Raw genomic sequence first — 18,305 nt, forward strand, 5'->3', positions numbered from 1 at the left:
ATCTTCTAATCAAACTCTCCAAACCATACCTGTCTTTGAAGGGACTTCGTGCACATTTCAAATATGTTGTTAGTTGCGAAGTCATGTCTGACCCATTGGGACCCCCTGGACAATGTTCCTCCAGGCCTTCCTGTCCTCTACCATCCTCCAGAGTCCATTTAAGCTCACACCTACCGCTTCCGTGACTCCATCCAGCCCCCTTCATTCTCTGCCGTCCCCTTCTTCTTTTGCCCTCAATCGTTCCCAGCATTAGGCTCTTCTCCAGTGAGTCCTTCCTTCTCATTAGGGGGCCAAAGTATTTGAGTTTCATCTTCAGGATCTGGCCTTCTAAAGATCAGTCAGGGTTGATCTCCTCTAGGACTGACCGGTTTGATGGCCTTGCAGTCCAAGGGACTCGCAGGAGTCTCCTCCTCCGGCACCAGAGTTCAAAGGCCTCAATTCTTTGGCGCTTAGCCTTTCTTATGGTCCAACTTTCACAGCCATACATTGCAACTAGGAAAACCATAGCCATATTAGGTAAAGGTTCCCCTCACACACACGTGCTAGTCGTTTCCAGCTCTAGGGGGCGGTGCTCATCTCTGTTACAAAGCCGAAGAGCCAGCGCTGTCCGAAGACATCTCCGTGGTCATGTGGCTGGCATGACTAAACGCTGAAGGTGCACGGAACACTGTTACCTTCCCACCAAAGGGGTCCCTATTTTTCTACTTGCATTTTTACATGCTTTAGAACTGCTAGGTTGGCAGAAGCTGGGACAAGTAACAGGAGCTCACCCTGTTAAGCGGTGCTAGGGATTCGAACTGCTGAACTGCCGACTTTTCTGATCGACAAGCTCAGCGTCTTAGCCACTGAGCCACTGCACATTAGGAGAGGACAAGTAGGCCCGTGATGGCTCTCCCTATCAGATGCCCATCCTCGAGAGAGCTTAGCCCTCCTCCAACTGAAGCAGACGGCTTCAAAATCTAACGTGAAAAAGTAGATCATAAAAATATTCTGGCAGGAAGAAGAGGCAGAGGGAAGCATAAAATATGCAGGAAGGCAAATCCCCTTTCATTTCAAAGACACCCAAAGGACAACCGCACCATCCTTTTCCGGAATGTGACACCTTCTAGTGCACCAAAAGCCACTGTGCCTTGCTTATTAATTTGCGAAGACATTTCCTTTTCCTGGATATCCTGCAAGAACTTTCTGCAAAGAAAGGCGACATCCCTCCCCCCTGCAGAGATGTAAAAGAATTTGACAAAGCCATAATTGCTCTATTTATCTGAGATGCGCCAGTTCAACGCACAGGGACAGAGTCAGTGAAGGGGGCCTCATCTGTTAGAAAACATGCCCAGGGAGAGATTGAGGGGGTCTCCCTGGAACTGCTCAGTGTGGGAATCCAGAGAGGTTGAGTGAAGGGATCAGGTTGTCATGGAAAAGTTACCAAAAAAAATAAAAATAAAATACAGGGAAGCAGGTGGGCTACCCCCCCAGATCAAAAACAAGCCAGTTGTGAAAACTTGAGGTTTCTCTTTTGCTCAGTTTGTTGAGGACTCCTGAGGGAGGGGGGGGGAAATAGAAGGGAGGGGTTGTTCTAAGGGGGACACTGTCTCAGGTCACATGCCCCGGTTGACACTGCAATGATTCTCACAGTTAATTCGGATGATTTATGGGGCTGCCCTGGCTCCCTTACTGACCTTGCTGTCACCATAGCAACAGTTCCCCTCTCCTCCTCCCCCCATCTCTTCCCACCGTCATCGATAATAGCCAGACATGTTATGCGTTTTCCCAAGGGAAAAGGGTTTTTTTGGTGGTCCATTCTGGTAGGGGAAAAAAAAAAATCACATTAAATGCCAACTCCTCCAAAGGGGAGCTCTTTTCCAGCAATTTTCAAGGCCTGAGAAGTCACGCCATTGTACAACTGCAAACCTGATCCAGAGTGTTTGGTAAAAGTTGCAGTGCGCAGGGGAAATACCCCCTCACCCAAATTTTACAAGAGCATTTGTCTCAGGGGTTGATATGTAACGGACAGAAAAGTCAGCCTGTTTTTTTCTTGCCTGTCGAAGCTTGCAGGAAGCATCATCATGAGGCAGGAACAGAATATTAACCCAGTATTAATAAATTGCATCTTTTGTGGCAGGCATGCAGGTGTGCTGAGTTTAACACACCTACCTCTGTGAATCTTTTATAATGGATTTCCAAAACCTCTTTCCATAGGATAGGGTACACACATCCTGTGTTTTTATCAACGTGCTATACAAAATGTGAGCAGCTACTTGAACCAATACACCATTCTCAGAAATGTTTTGTTGCATCTACAAACATTTCACCATTGTACTGCCATCTTGATCAGGGACGGGCAACTACATGACAACTTGCATGATCTGTTTACAACCTATACACAAGTTGTAAAGTTGCCATACTTGCCCGCCTCTGATCTTGATGGTTCACCAGGGAAAGCCCAAAATAATGAACAACCAGCTTGTACATTGAGGCTGCACAATCTACACAGCTTCATTACCCAGATTGGACACACTCCTTTAAAATTTTCACATATAAACCAGATTTCCCTTTTTTAGGATGTTTTTAAGTTTTGAGTTCTTCCAGTTTTCCTCTAGAATGATAAAACTCTGAAGAGGTCAGGATGCAGCTCAGTTAATGCCGAAAGAAGATGAATGCATACTAAACCACCCCAAAATAAAGAGCCTGTGTTTTTCACACAGATTGGTAACCTTAATCCAATTTTCTTAAACTAAAGCAATGCAACCTGTTGTTTAAGATAACAGGTAACAGAAAATAGCCATGTAAGACTTAAAAATGGGTTAATAAATGGCACAGGAAGAAAAAAACAATTATGAAAAGGGTGCAGATATTGGATTATGCTAAGAGAAGCATAACCTATTAATGACAAAAAAGCAGGAGACCATCAAAATAAAGACAATCTCCTCCCATTTAATAGAATTTCTAGAACAGGCCATTCAAATTATTGTCAAATAAGGTACATTTGGAGCTCAGCTTGTGGAGAGGAGTCAAGAACTGAAAATAGGCATCCCATTTGTCCCTTCCCACTATTTAATATAAAGATGCTGCTTCTCTATAATAAAATTGAAGGAATAGAATCCTATTAACAGCTCATCACCACATCGTAATCTGAAGAAAGGCAAGATAAGACACCACCATACCAAAAGAGCCTCTTGCTTAAATTTTAGCTGGCATTTAGTTAGGCAGGAAGAAACAGGACCAAATCACTGATTAGCACTGATAATGGCCCAAGTGAAGCTTTTATTTAAAATCTTCCTTATTTTAATGCCCCTTGAGAGGCTTTGGGACTGTAATTCCCAGAATGCCAATCCATCTTAGAAGTAATCAAACACACCTGGAAGATGCTACCATAAGTAGGGAAGAATGGGATTGTCAGGTAATACACCTTTTCTGTAGCTACTCCTGCTCTCTTGTGCCACCTGGGGTTCACCTGACCCCCAATTTTGTAAGCCTACACTATTGGTGAATGGTGAATTCTATTTGTATTAACAAGCTGGGAAGTGTTTTTTTTTAAAAATGTGCAGTTTGACCCAGGGTGCCTACATTTTTGGATAGAACTACAAATACGTGAGTGACAATGTAGTAAGATTTTTCAAATACCTTAGTATCTTCTGAAGCTTTCTTTTCTACTGTGTTTTCTAATTCTGGTAAATATTACCTTCATAGATATTTCTTTGCGTTGCAAAAATATTTTCTAACAAATTTATCTTGTGGCATTTATTTTCCAGCAAAACCCCCAAATACCATAGTCATTAGGATTAGAAATATTATAGAGTATCCCGCACTTTCAATTTCTCCACAAGTTTCTCAATTAAAAAAGGTACAACAGAAAACAATCAAAACTAAAAGGGGCAGATTATTAAAATTTAATCTCACTCTGTACAGACTAGAATGAGAAATGAGGCTCAGTTTGAAAGATTTTGAAGATTTATGCCAGGTGGCAGTAGTAAATGCAATGGAATTGCTTTTTCCCCAAACTCTTCCAGAAATGTTCTTTTCTCTGTTGTTGTGCCAGGCACCTGGTCAGTTTTCCCACTAAGACCCAGTGTCAGCAATGCCTTCTCTTCTGAGCAGGTTTGTGTCAGATTCCGCACATATTCAGAAGCCAAGATATATGTAGACAAAATTCCACCTTAGAAATACCCAGAGAAAGCTGCATTTTTAATAGGATGTCATTTCAAAAATCAAGTTAGAGTGTAAGAAATTAACTGAGAAGATTTGGGTCTAAAAGAGCTCATACACATATGTAGTTCTTGACTAACCGTTATTGACTCTGCAATTTCAGTTAAGTTATGATGGTCATGAAATTGGTTACCACAGGACAGAACCTGATTTTATTATCCCTTTTTTGCCAGTTAAGTGAATGTGGCAGTTGTAAAGCAAACTCAAGAGTTTGCTATCAGATGGTTTTTGCTTGAAAGTGGAAGTAAACACCAGTTTCCACCAGAAAGCCACACTGCAGTCACATGATGTGGGGCATTGCAAACCGCGATAAATGCATGCTTGTTGCCAAGCAACCAAAATGCAGTCATGTGACATGTTTGTGTGTGTGAGTTGGAACATGGAAACTGGGCAATAAGTAGCTTTCAGGAGGTCCTAAGTGACAAGTTGTAAGTTGAGGACTACCAGTACACTCATTGGAAGGGACATAATATAGTTTGCTATAGGTTGCCAGATTCAAATCATCTTATTGGCATTTTGTTTTCATATTCCAAAGGAGGACCTACATGTTAAGAGTACAGACCCCCTACATCGTTAGATGTAGACAATGCATACCAGTTCCAAGAGAAATATGGGAGAAAAAAGATTGCATAAAATGGGAGGCAGCTAGAGTCAGATTACAGGAGGAAGGGGTGTTAAGCCAAAACAAAAATAGCACAATAATACAGGTAGGAAAAAAACAGAAGCAAAGAATACAGAAGACATTTATTGAAAGCCAAAATAAAAAGTAGTACAGATAGGCAATTGACTGTTTTCTACAATCCAAACAAGCAAATAGCTAAACACTACAGAAAAGGGTACTACGTTTTGTTATAAAATATGTTTAATTTCAATTTTTTTTGCATTACATTTTTTTTAAGCCAGGCAATCAAATTTGTGGTGTGTTTGGTAGCCCTCCCATCCCAACCCCAATACTGAACCTTTAATAGTTGGTTATCAAAATATACAATACATTTGTTTTGCTGTAAAAACTCGAGTTCTGCCATCCCCTCATGTCTTACAACAGGTATAAAAAATTATAAATATTTACACCCTTTTTTTTTCTCATTACTCACATTTACATGCAAAAAAAAAAAGGAAGAAAAAAGAAAAAACACGGGATCAGAAAAAAGACGAAGCCCCTCTTCCCAATTAATTGCAATAAGGTTTTGTGTGCTTCTTGGAAAAACACACCCAAACACACAAAGAAAAATCTTAATGTTTTGCTGACTGATTCAAGTTACCAAAGATTCAGCAGGAAGGCTGCGTTTCGGGGATAAGAGAGGCTTATGGGACATTTAGCAAGTTAAACTTCAGACAATTCTAGCCAAGGTTCTGCTAGGATCTAGTGTTATCTCCAAGTGCCACTGGTGGCGGAGTTATTGTGAAGGCCTAAATCCCAAAGGATCTTTAGCACTTGTCCCTTTAACTTTTAATATTGTTCTGGTGAATGTCCAAAGTATTGGCTGTGAGCTTGCAGCCACTGGGAAATTACCCCCCCCCCCTTTTTTCTAATGCCCCTCACCCTTGTTCTGGACATTTAGAACAGGACTAGGGATGTAGGGAGGACTCTTATTCCTCCACTGCCTGCAAGGGGCTCTAAATCCTCCAAGAATGGCTACTGCCAATCTTGCCTGCCAGCCCAGTATTGTAGAGTAAGGAAAGGAAACAAGAGGCTTTTACTGTCTATTCCCAACAACTCATTTGAAACTATGGCTTAACTGGGGAAAGCCAGCCAAGAACACAATTCAACTACAGGGCAAGAGACTTTTTACACAGACATAATATTCTCCAACAGCACTGCATAAAGACGACTCAGTGGCCAACCTCTTGCTCTGGGCCAGCCTCTGGCGATCTCTATCTATGACTGCAGAAGTTTGGAATGGAGCTGCCCTGTGCATGTGGTCAGACACCCCTCCAACTTCTGCCATGCTGCTCCTTTGCCCCCAAAGTTAACACCCTCTTATTGTGTGAATCAATATTTGTGATGAGAAACTCCAATAGGGGGATTGTTTAGCAGATTGTGTTAGTTTTAACTTTCTGAGGTGGTACTTACGTTTGGCCAAAAGAGGACAGTTCTTAAATAGCTCAAACCTGTATTATATGCTGGCAATCCAAGCAGAACCTCACTCAAAATATCACACATTCCTCCAGCATAGTTTGGTTCCCCATAATATTGGGGAGGATTTTTTTATAAAAAAAAAAAAAGTTAAGACTTTCCCAAAAGCAATGACAAAAGCACATCAACAGCTCATGTGAAACAGCAAGGAACACAGTGACTTGAGAGACAACATCACATACATTGAAAAAAATAACTTTGGTCCACAATTTGAGTAAGTAACCCTGATATTAAGTATAAGATTCTGGTTTATCTTTAAAAATCTTACATGAGTTGGAGCGCAATGTAAGGCAACACTGGAATACAAAGAAGGTAGATCAGCATGGAAAAGTTGGAGGCCATTTTAGGTGCTACTCTGAAAAAGGTGTTAAGTTTATATTCATTAAATAAAAGCATGGTTATTAAACTAAGAAGACCCTTTAAACGTGGATCTCCTTTTTCAAAACAAGTGATGGTCGCTACTTTAAATATTGTTCAAAGTATAACATTAATTTTCAGCCATGAAATCACCTTGATAAACTAAATTCCTGCACTAGTTTTCCAGCTTACAAACAAAAATACAAGAGTACAGGATACAAGGGTAATAGAAAAGCAAGTCAAATATATTCATACCATCTTATCTATAAAAGAAAATATACTATTGCCTTTTTATATATGAATTAATATGAATATTTGGTCAACTGGAAAGTATTGCTAGGCAAAACAGATTGTATGTAAAAATAATAGTAAAAGGAATTAAAACAAGAAATTGAAGCTACTACAAGAGAGGTCTTGCTGTAAGGGGTGAATCTAGGAGTGGAGTTTAAATGGCATCTTAACCCTTTAAGTAAGAGTCCAAAATATATTAATCTCAAACTCAAGTTCAAGGAATTTGATACTCCAAAGAGATCTGTTCTTAGATTTCAATTTATGAAATCTGGGACTATTTGTATCAAACAGAACCTGATGAAACTTACTGCAGACAATGAAATGTTGATGAGCAGGATAAGGAAACTTCCCTCTTCCTACATCCCTCCATCAATCTGAGTTTCAATAGACTATTAATGAAGGATTTCTTTTTAATCAGCCTTCACTGTGAGAAACATTGTGGGCATGGAAATTAACACAATCTGTAAGGTAAGTCACTTTAGGGAGAAATGTCTAGATTGCTTAACTGAGAAAAGTATCTGTATTGTCTCCTCTTCTGTGGAAGACAGTAACCTTCAACTTTTCCCAGTATCTACTATTCCTTCTACCTCAGGTAAAGAAAATGTCTAAGGCACCAGAGGATAATCAATGAAAGGCTGAGGAAAAAGGCAATGTTTCTGCTCCCTTTCCCCTTCCCAAGGCAACTGTGTTTAGGGAATAATAAAAAAAGATTCTAAAGCTAACTGCACAGTTTGGGGGTCTCTTCCAGAGCTCATAGATAAAGGCATCACTGTGAAGTTGACAAGCTGTTTGAGGGAGGGGGGGGACTGTTTTGTTTAAGTATGGGAGAGAAGGTAAAAGACTCCCAGAGAGGCTTCCAACAAAGAATGTAAACGTTTACGCTTGTGATTTTTTTTTTTCTTGGTCAAAGATTGTTACCTCATTCTCTGCAAGAAAGATTATAGCAATGTGAATTAAGATTTGCTCGTTGTTTGTTTGTTTTTTTAAAAAAACAGTAAACTGTTTTCTTCCTTAAAAAAATAAAATCTGTTTTAAGGTCACTTCAGTTGCATTCTCTCTCTCTCTTTTTCTTATAAAGTGGCTTCTTTTTGTTTCTGGAATGATGGAAGTTGTCCCACCCCATGCTGGTGGTCCAGCCATTGAAAAAAAAAAATGCAAGGCTGAGCCTAATAAGAAGAGTGGTGATTTGTTTTTCAGCCAGGTCCATCGTGCTGCATGCTTTTCCAAAGCACTTAAATTGTGGATTTTGAAAAGGACACACGCAAGTGGTGATTTTCACCAAGGTCGTGGTTATGGAGGTCGATGAGTGACTGAATGGCTTCTTCCACGGATCCCATCTGGATGAGAGCCATCTTGCGGTCTCTCCTGCCAAAAACAACTTCGGTCAGAGGAACAAGCAAGTGTGTCCTGGACAAAATTAAAATTCCTTTCAAATATTAAGATTCTAGCATCAGCAATAGCACTAAAGACTTACATACCACTTCATAGTGCTTTACAGCCTTCTCTAAGAGGTTTTACAGAGTCACCCCTAACAATCTGGGTCCTCATTTTACCCGCCTTGGAAGGATGGAAGGCTGAGTCAACCTTGAGCCTGGTGAGATTTGAACTGTCAAACTGCAGCAGAAGTGGCCTGTAGTACTACACTCTAACCACTGTGCCACTGAGCCAACTATCATGGAAAGTAAGTAATCCTTTACATTCCGATGGGTGATTTCATGGAGAATTTCTTATGAAAAAATAAGCTAACACTTTTTTCATAGGCTTTAAATTAAGAGAAATGTTAAAAGCCGGATACAAAATCCAACAGCTATACATATAATTCTCAACCTATGACCATAATTGGGCCTGGAATTTCCATCGTAACTTGTTGAGGTTGTAAGTTGAGTCAGACCTGATTTTGTGACAAATTTTACAGTGGTCATTTAAGGAAATCACTGCAGTCATCAAGCAAGTACAGCTTCCCCAATGGGCTTTTTTTTTTTTTTTGCTGAAAATTTGCCAAATTGCAATCATTACTGCAGGATGCTGCAACTGGTTATGTGAGCCAGCTGCCCAGTGCCCAAATTGCAATCATATGACCACAGGGCAGCTGTAATTGTCAGCTACAGGTCATAAGTCACTTTTTCCAAAGCCATTGTAACTTAGAACCAGTGTTAAACAGTCTAAGTTGAGGACTTACCTGTACTAATTTATATAGAACCAGTCATTCTTGGTTTGACCTAATTACTCCCTTTCTAGCCTTAAATATTATCCAGACCCCCAAAAAATAAAAGGGGGGGGGGGGGAGGAGAAGAGAGAATGGACTCTGCTGTTTGGCACAAATGTTTTTGTGACGGCAGGAGCCCCAAACTGTATCCTCAACTCACAAATGGGCAATTACTCAGAGGACATACCCAAAGTACCGCCCGTTTAAGAAAGACTGCTCCATCTATTGCCCATAGAAAGCTAGGCGTTCAGAGAAACCTTCAGAGGAGCAGGGAATCCCCAAGCATGAAGCAGAAAAGCATTCAAGGAAACCACTGGTTGTCATCCTCCCTTCTCCAGGGAAACTAAGACCACTTACTGGAAGAATTTGAAGCCTTTCACCATCCCACCATTGCTTGAGAAGAGCAGCTTGAGATCGTCTTCTATTATTGAAGGCCTGGAGCAGGAACAATAATTGGGGACAAATTGAACAGATTAAAAAAATGTGGAATCCTTGCTTCATTTCTGCAAACATCAAGTATCATTCCAATGTCATTTATTTCCAATCACAATTCTATGACTTATAGAATTGTCAGTCATTAACAGAAAAAGACGTCTAAATAATTTTCCCCTCTAATATAGACCAATGATAATCAGCAAGGTACATACAAACAAGGCTATTCACAAGTTACCACGACCAAGGAGGACGTATCTTCCACTTTCCGATCATATGCCAACTGCTCCCAGGCAAATCCAGAGTGCCATCACCTGGACGTGTTGAGCCTGTTCCAAGTGGGACAAGCTCACAGGCATCATGGAGGTGATGAATTTCTGAGCTACCCTGAACTTAGTCACATTGCATTTGAGGCACATGACAAGCTCACATAAGATCCCAACACAAAAAATGCAGGGCTACTTGTTACTTAAAGGTATTTACATACTATGCTCAAAATTAAGTTTGAGAGCCTGTTTTAATTAAGAAATCTTGTTTCCCCCAAATATCTGTGTGACGGCTATAGCACTGGGCAAATCTAGAATACAAGTATTAGCTGCCCATTTCTTCTCTCCTTGTCTCTGAAGCTGACATCTTTCTCCCAAACAGCAAACTACCATAGAAAAAGATTAGATAATCCTTGCTAGGGGACTGAACTCATTATTTATATGTTGTATCTGAAATTGTTGCTCTTGCCCCAAATACAGGGCCTCAGGGATCTGAGCTTATCAGCCACCAGTTTGAGCACAAAATCTCATCTGAGACTCAGTATATCTGAGATCAATGTGAGAGTAGATAAGGGAGAAGCTGAATAAATGGAGAATATGCAGGATCTTCTCTGCTGATACAAATCCATGTACCAAGTTGATACACTCGAAGCCCTGAGAAAATTTATTATATGACAAAGTCATGACATAACTGTAGTGCTGTTACGAGTTGCTCTTAGACCTGAAAACAAGCAAGCAAATTAGCCAAACCACTGTAATCTTAGGACTGCTCTCCTGGAACACAAGTAGACTACTTACGGAATATTGGAGAGGTGAAGAGTGGCAGAAGGGGGAAAGATGTTTTGAAAGTTCTTGGAACCCGGCTTCTTAAAGCGATGAAGAGGAGAGTTGCCATAATCCTTGGTCAGTCCTTGGTCTTCCTGTCCTTCACGGGGCAACTGCACTGTCTGGTGTTTTGACAGAGTGATGCGGATAGGCTTCCCATGCAGCTTTTGACCATTGAGATGGCTCATGGCTGCCATAAATTGAGAAAAAGGAGAATGAACCTATAGTAGTTTAGCTTCCGCGGAGACTCAAATGCATTATTTGATGGACTTGTACAAACCTGTCTGCCACCAGGTACAAAAAGTTCCACTTTCAATACTGCATAGCATTTAATTTGTCAAGAAATAAAACTGTGCTGATGTAAAGCTCACTGCATAAGACCTTGGTTCAGACAATGCCAAAATCCCTTAGCTATGCTATTCTCATAGGACAGCCAAAGGGTTCCTGACATACATAGATAGAAAACTTGAGGAATGGGTTTAATAAGAAAATACAAGTTGTCCTTGACTTACAACCATTCATTGAACATCCAAAATGGTCCTTATGATTTTTGCAGCACATGATCAAAATTCGGTCACATGATCAAAATTCAGCTCTTGGCAACCAGCCATGTATTTATATCAGTTGCAATGTCCCGGGGTCACGTGACTGCAATTTGTGATCTTCCTAATCAGCCTCTGGCAAGCAAAGTCAAGGGGGGAAAGCCAGATCCGTTTAATAACTGCACAATTCACTTAACAACTACAGTGGCAAAAAAGTCATACAAGTGAATGTGACTCATTTAACAACCACCTTGCTTAGTAACAGAAATTCTGGTCCAATTATGGTCATGACTACTAGTATGTAGTCTACTATAAATGCCACTTGGGGAAAGAAATTATTAAATTAGCAATAAGGAATGCCGTCTTCCCTTTCTGCTGCTTTCAACATATAAACAGGGTCCTTCTGCCCCGAGACCAAGAAAATAGAACAATCTGCACTTTCTCTTCAAAAAATGGTATTCTCTCAAGGATAAGCAATAAGGTTCATTGTTAAATTCAGAGCTAAGTCTATTTTTCTGTCATCAAGACAAGAGGACAAATTGGTATGGATGGAACATAGCTTACGTTATACTCTGCTCTAGGCTAAAAGGATGACATTCTTCATATGTCGTTATCTGCAGTGTTAACCTGATTCTTGGGGTGGAATAATCAATAAAATGACATTCCTAGCTCAAAAACCTGTTCATGGAAGAATGCAGAGAATCGGTTCCTACATTTCCATCCCTCAACTGAAAGATGTGAGTTTGAAAATGTATGTTAACAAAACTAATTTCTGATCTGGACAGATAACAGCTTTCATAATGCTCTGCAATTCTTAAGAAAAAAGAAGTATGTTACAGCTATATATTGCCACAAAGTTTAATCATATAAAAGGCACAAAATAACCCTGAAAAGTTTCAAAAGGGAAATGTCTTAGGATTATGTTGTGCCTTTTATATGATTTATATGCGGAGTGTTTCCAGTCAAATAATGTCAGTACATTAAATTTAATAGAAATTAATTTCTGTGCTGTTACTGCATTTCCTCACTGAGGTGTTATCGCTAATGTTTAGGAGGCTCAAAAGTAAACACACCCTTTGGACCCAGCTCAGTCAAAGCCTTGCGGCTGCCAGTGACAAAAAGAAAAAAAAGGCATGACATTTTACAGATGCACCTGACAAACAGGGTGGGGGATGGGAATGTAAGATCCAAAGCACTTTCTCACTTTGGTCCTGAATACTTGCATCTTCTTAAATATGCCTAATGCACACGACTATTTCAACCTCAAAAAATTAAGAAAAATAAACATCACTAACTAAATGCATAATGCATTAAAGAAAAACAGGCGTGCAAGTATATCCTCTCTGGGAAAAGTATGAACAAAACAGCATTTTATTTCTGAAATAAAATCATGCTGGTTAAAGACAGAACATAAAGAAGAAGCATAAAGATTTCTATGTATTATATATAAAATACACTGCTCAAGAAAAATAAAGGGAACACTTAAACAACACAATGTAACTCCAAGTCAATCACACTTCTGTGAAATCAAACTGTCCACTTAGGTAGCAACACTGATTGACAATCAATTTCACATGCTGTTGTGCATATGGAATAGACAACAGGTGGAAAGCATAGGCAGTTAGCAAGTCATCCCCAATAAAGGAGTGGTTCTGCAGGTGGTGACCACAAACCACTTCTCAGTTCCTATGCTTTCTGGCTGATGGTTTGGTCACTTTTGAATGCTGGCGGTGCTTTCACTCTAGTGGTAGCATGAGACGGAGTCTACAACCCACACAAGTGGCTCAGGTAGTGCAGCTCATCCAGGATGGGACATCAATCTGAGCTGTGAATTTGCTGTGTCTGTCAGCGTAGTGTCCAGAGCATGAAGGCGCTACCAGGAGACAGGCCAGTACATCAGGAGACCTGGAGGAGGCCGTAGGAGGGCAACAAACCAGCATCAGGACCTCTACCTCTGCCTTTGTGCAAGGAGGGACAGGAGGAGCACTGCCAGAGCCCTGCAAAATGACCTCCAGCGGGCCACAAATGTGCATGTGGCTGCTCAAACGGTCAGAAACAGACTCCATGAGAGTGGTATGAGGGCCCGACGTCCACAGGTTGGGGTTGTGCTTACAGCCCAACACCGTGCAGGACGTTTGGCATTTGCCAGAGAACACCAAGATTGGCAAATTCACCACTGGCGCCCTGTGCTCTTCACAGATGAAAGCAGGTTCACACTGAGCACATGTGACAAATGTGACAAGTCTGGAGACACCGTGGAGAACGTTCTGCTGCCTGCAACATCCCCCAGCATGACCGGCTGGCAGTGTGTCAGTAATGGTGTGGAGTGGCATTTCTTTAGGGGGCCGCACAGCCCTCCATGTGCTCTCCAGAGGTAGCCTGACTGCCATTAGGTACCGAAATGAGATCCTCAGACCCCTTGTGAGACCATATGCTGGTGCGGTTGGCCCTGAGTTCCTCCTAATGCAAGACAATGCTAGACCTCATGTGGCTGGAGTGTGTCAGCAGTTCCTGCAAGACAAAGGCATTGCTGCTATGGACTGGCTCACCCATTTCCCAGACTTGAATCCAATTGAGCACATCTGGGACATCATGTCTTGCTCCATCCACCACCACCACCTTGCACCACAGACTGTCCAGGAGTTTGGGGATGCTTTAGTCCAGGTGTGGGAGGAGATCCCTCAGGAGACCATCTGCCATCTCATCAGGAGCATGCCCAGGCATTGTAGGGAGGTCATGCAGGCACATGGAGGCCACACACACTACTGAGCCTCATTTTGACTTGTTTTAAGGACACTACATCAAAGTTGGATCAGCCTGTAGTGTTTTTTTCCACTTTAATTTTGAGTGTAACTCTAAATCCAGGCCTCCATGGGTTGCTAAATTTGATTTCCTTTGATAATTTTTGTGTAATTTTGTTGTCAGCACATTCAACTATGTAATGAACGTATTTAATAAGAATATTTCATTCATTCAGATCTAGGCTGCCTTATTTTTGTGTTTCCTTTATTTTTTAGAGCAGTGTATATAATATTTTAATAAAATGAGTGTTTCAGCAAAAAACAATAGATCCATTTTATTCACCACAGACACAAAAATAAAAAAGTGTATATTTACCCAGTTGAGATTGATTGCCATCTGCCATTTGAACCAAGGCATTCTCCTTTTTATTGAACAAAATCTTCACTCTTTGTACATCACCATATACCCCTTAGGGAAGCCAGCAAAGAAAAAAGCAGGTATTCAGAAAGAAATTTTACTTATCTCAAATTCATCCAAGACCCACTCAAACCCCCAGTCTGTTTTCACTCCACTTAAAAAGTTGCTTTATTCTGCTGAGGATAAATCTGATCAGCAACAGAAAACTGGAGCAATTCTTTGGAGTACTGTACTTATAAGCCTACTGGGGAGCACCCAACGAAATGCCAACTGCCGCCAGCAGAGCTGAGATGACCATTTCACATGCTATCTGTTTCTGACCTGCCCAACCGACATGCAAAGCAATCAAAACCATGCACAACAGGTAAAATGAAACTAAAAACAGCACAAATTTCGTAACTGGAGCATTCAACCAACAGCAAACCCTCCCTCAACCACACTTGCTTTCCCCAAAGTAAAATCTCAAAATGAAAAAAGGTAATAAAAAAAGTGTGAATGATAACATACCGAAAAGAATAAAGAGGCATTGGGGTGTAACTCTCTTTAGAGAACAGCAGAGCAAGGCAGCGGAGGGACAGGGAAGAGGTAAGGAATCGGAGGGGAGAGTGAAGGTTGTGCAAATCGTCGACAACGAAGGAAAGGTAGAGTCCCCGCAGGAAATGGCGAAATTGGTTGATGGATGATGAAGTTTTCAAGATGGTTAATATTGAAGGGCAAGTTGGTTTCCGAAGAGCAGGAAGGTTTTTTTTTTTTGAGGGGGGCATTTTTATATATATTTATATATATTTGTTTCAAGCAACAACAGGAAGCAGAAGTACCGTGCAGTCAGTTGGCAAAGAAATTCCGGATCAGGGAGAAGGGGAGGAAAAAAAATATTGAGGGATGGGGTGGAGAGAAAAGAAAAAAAGTAGCAAAAAACAGGTCAGTAAATACATAAAAGAAATATGTCGTGTTCCATCAGTAAAGATTTATAGATTTCTAAAACATACAACACTTTCAACAGAAAAAAAAACTAGTTAATAGGTTTTTTTTAACCTACTGGAACACAACAATAAAAGAGGAGCACTTTACTTAAGTAAGATATAACTAAGAACGAGAGGCAGTATTGCAACAGAGTGACTAAATAGGGCATGATGGTAAGGTTCACATCCTGGGCATGACAATGCCAAGAAACAGAGGCAGAGGCCCATTTAAAGCTCCGAAGAAAAACCTGCCAAGGACACCCATCAGCTTTCTAAAACAGAAGTGATTACTTAGTTCTACTTTTAAACAACTCTGGAGAGGTTTTCAAGCAACAGGTGTGAAAAGGTTCTCTTCAATGTCAAAAGTTCTAAGCTTCTCTCCAAAATCTGGTGGGAACCAACTATTGTGAGAGACGTAAGGCCTCATGTAGTCATCAGTTTTAAATCTGTATCTTTCTCTTAAGATAGTTACCATCTGCTGAAAGCGAAACAATCTGGCTTTAAATTCAGATTAATCTGCCATCAAATTTATACCAAATTGAAGAAAAATCCAGCTTTAAACTGGATGAGGGCTGGATTCTTCTTTCCCCACTGGATATTTAGGTAAAGCTCCAGCTATGACAATGTTGCTGCCAGACTTTCTCCTTATAGATTCTTGTACCTGAGAAACAGTGTCTCAAGAATACCGAACATAAGTAAATGGGTGGCACAAGTGTCGAGTGGTCTTTCTAAAACCCAAAAGTGTGAAGCAGCATTGTGCACACCGCAAATGAGATACAGCCTTGATACCCTAAAAAGTCCATATACCAACTGACAGGCACACTTTGGTAGCACTTTAGCTTGAGACTGCAGGCAACGTTTATAAATCAAGAGTAATCAATACAAAACCCGACAAAAGTCTGAGAATCCATACTAGTCTAGATCTCCTAAGCCACAATTGTTTGCCAGTCTCCTGTCTCTTATATATAGTTTCCAATACTGGCGAAGTGGGAAAGAGGAGATGGAGAGTAAGAGTCCCTCTGGAGAATACTGCCTCTCAACTGTATGCACAGATTAAGTTTCTATAACACTGATTACACAAGCAATGAAAATAAAAAGTTGAAGTCGTTAGTTCAGCTTCACTAGAGATATCATAGCTTCTAGCCCAAAAGAGAAGCTGGATGAATGAGTAAAATAAACACACAAAGAGGCATGGAATCAGTTGCTCAGCAATACTCACTTAGGCATATCTACTGAGTAAAATAGCCTCAGCATTTTGGTTGCAACATTTCTCAAAGATATACTAACTAAAAACTGCTAGAGAGTAGTTTTCATGCATATTTGAGGTCAGAGGTGCTAAATTTAAGATGCAAAAAAGAGATCCAACCAATTTCATAGTAACTTGTATTTTCAGTACGCTCGTCATGTATTCAGCTCTTTAGAATTCGATTCCAGACATTTATTTTCCCTCTATTTTCAACTATCCTTTTCCAATTTTAAAGAATTTACCTATTCATTTTCTGATCTCTACAAAGGGTATTTTTCATTAAAAATGTAGATATCTGATTGCTAGGATAATATAGGATAGAATATGCTTCCGTTCTGTCACAATTTAAGTAAAATCCGTAATAAGTTCATTAGGAATTTCCTATTATGTTACTGAACATGAAAAATAATTGAACAATAGTGCACCTGATGCTACAGCCTTCGCTTAACTTCATTAATTGCTCATTCACTTCAGGAAACTCTGTAGCCATTAATCGGGTGCTTGAATGCTTAATTTTTATTTTGGAAAGAAAATAAGAAAATGCTCAGGGAGAACTGAAACGTTTTATTACTGCATCCTCCCTTTACTATTGCAATTATCTAAGCCCCCTCTAGGATCTCAAGTTAGGGGATTTGCTCTATAACTGATCACCCATGTCAAAAATTTTCCTATTAAATCCTAGGAGAGATCTGTTGTCAGAATTCTAGCAATCCATAGGATCCCAGAGGGTCCTGTAATGAGATGAGTATTGCTGGCAAAGTCTCATGTCCTGAAAAGAAGAGTTAGAGTGGATAGGTAAAAACAACAAAATGGATTACAAATGATTAATTTCCTATTAATTTTCAAATTGGTAATTCTTTCATCCATCCCTCTGCAGTGGAGCTTCTTACACAGGTAATGTAAGCAGAAATTTAACTTTTAAGCATAGCTTTAAGCACCAGGGTTCAAGCAATAAGCTCACTGCAGAGGCAAAACTGAATGTAATTTCTACTTCTTCAGTAACCCACTTCAAAGTCCAAGTGGATCTATTGAATTACATCCTTTGTGCAGAAGATCGTTTAACATGCCTTCAAGGTCCATTTTAAGGCAGCCAAATGTTTCAATCAAAAAGGGGAGAAAGTTAAATGGAACTGAAAATGTAAAATTATTTAAGAAGTTAAAGAACAGAATAAGGCACACAATTTTAAAAGAATTTTGGTAAAGGAAAATATATTGATGCACGTCAAAGAAAATACATACTTGGCAAAAGATAAAATGAAGCTAAGCTGGCAAGGGAGGCAAAGATCAAGGCACCCAATAAAGAGGACAGAATGAACACTGTCACTCCAACTGCAGGGTTTGAAAGTTACAACATGCCAGGGGGAGGACTACAGGGTTTCTGCTGTGGTGAGGAAGACCCAAGTAGAGACAAAACCAATAGGGTAAAAAGTACGGCGGAAAATTTCACAATGAAATGGTCTTAAAATTTTGCTTTGGGGAGTGAGAGCAGGTCAGTAAACACTTTGGCTCACACCAAGGGAGGAGCAACGATGTTAAGCCTTCCACCCACAGCCCATCAAATATCCAAACGCAGATGAGTGTGCCTACAGCTATTCTGGACGACAACTTCTAAGGCATACAACTGCCACCACGGTTGAGGGCAATGTATTGTAGTCCACGCCCCTATTTGCTTTTGAATC

At 40.4% G+C, this 18,305-nt stretch overlaps 1 protein-coding gene across 4 annotated transcripts in view; it reads right to left on the reverse strand.

Annotated features, from left to right (window-relative positions):
• Window positions 1–4,930: 4,930 nt before the first annotated feature.
• PTBP1 (polypyrimidine tract binding protein 1) overlaps window positions 4,931–18,305 on the reverse strand; it is a 39,140-nt gene continuing 25,765 nt past the window's right edge. For 2 of the 4 annotated variants that reach the window (XM_026698890.2, XM_026698889.2), the window contains 5 exons: window positions 14,926–14,959; window positions 14,377–14,469; window positions 10,691–10,907; window positions 9,552–9,629; window positions 4,931–8,353 (listed from right to left, as the gene is read on the reverse strand). In XM_026698890.2, the coding sequence (XP_026554675.1) occupies window positions 8,221–8,353; window positions 9,552–9,629; window positions 10,691–10,907; window positions 14,377–14,469; window positions 14,926–14,959 (555 nt within the window). In that variant the 3' untranslated portion in view covers window positions 4,931–8,220. Of the gene's footprint in view, window positions 8,396–9,551; window positions 9,630–10,690; window positions 10,908–14,376; window positions 14,470–14,925; window positions 14,960–18,305 lie in introns of all 4 variants that reach the window. The other 2 variants (XM_087922824.1, XM_087922823.1) reach the window with 1 other exon arrangement.

The sequence above is a fragment of the Pseudonaja textilis genome, chromosome 1 (assembly GCF_049901715.1).
Source record: "Pseudonaja textilis isolate UNSWEBS1 chromosome 1, rPseTex1.2, whole genome shotgun sequence".
Classification (NCBI taxonomy): domain Eukaryota; kingdom Metazoa; phylum Chordata; class Lepidosauria; order Squamata; family Elapidae; genus Pseudonaja; species Pseudonaja textilis.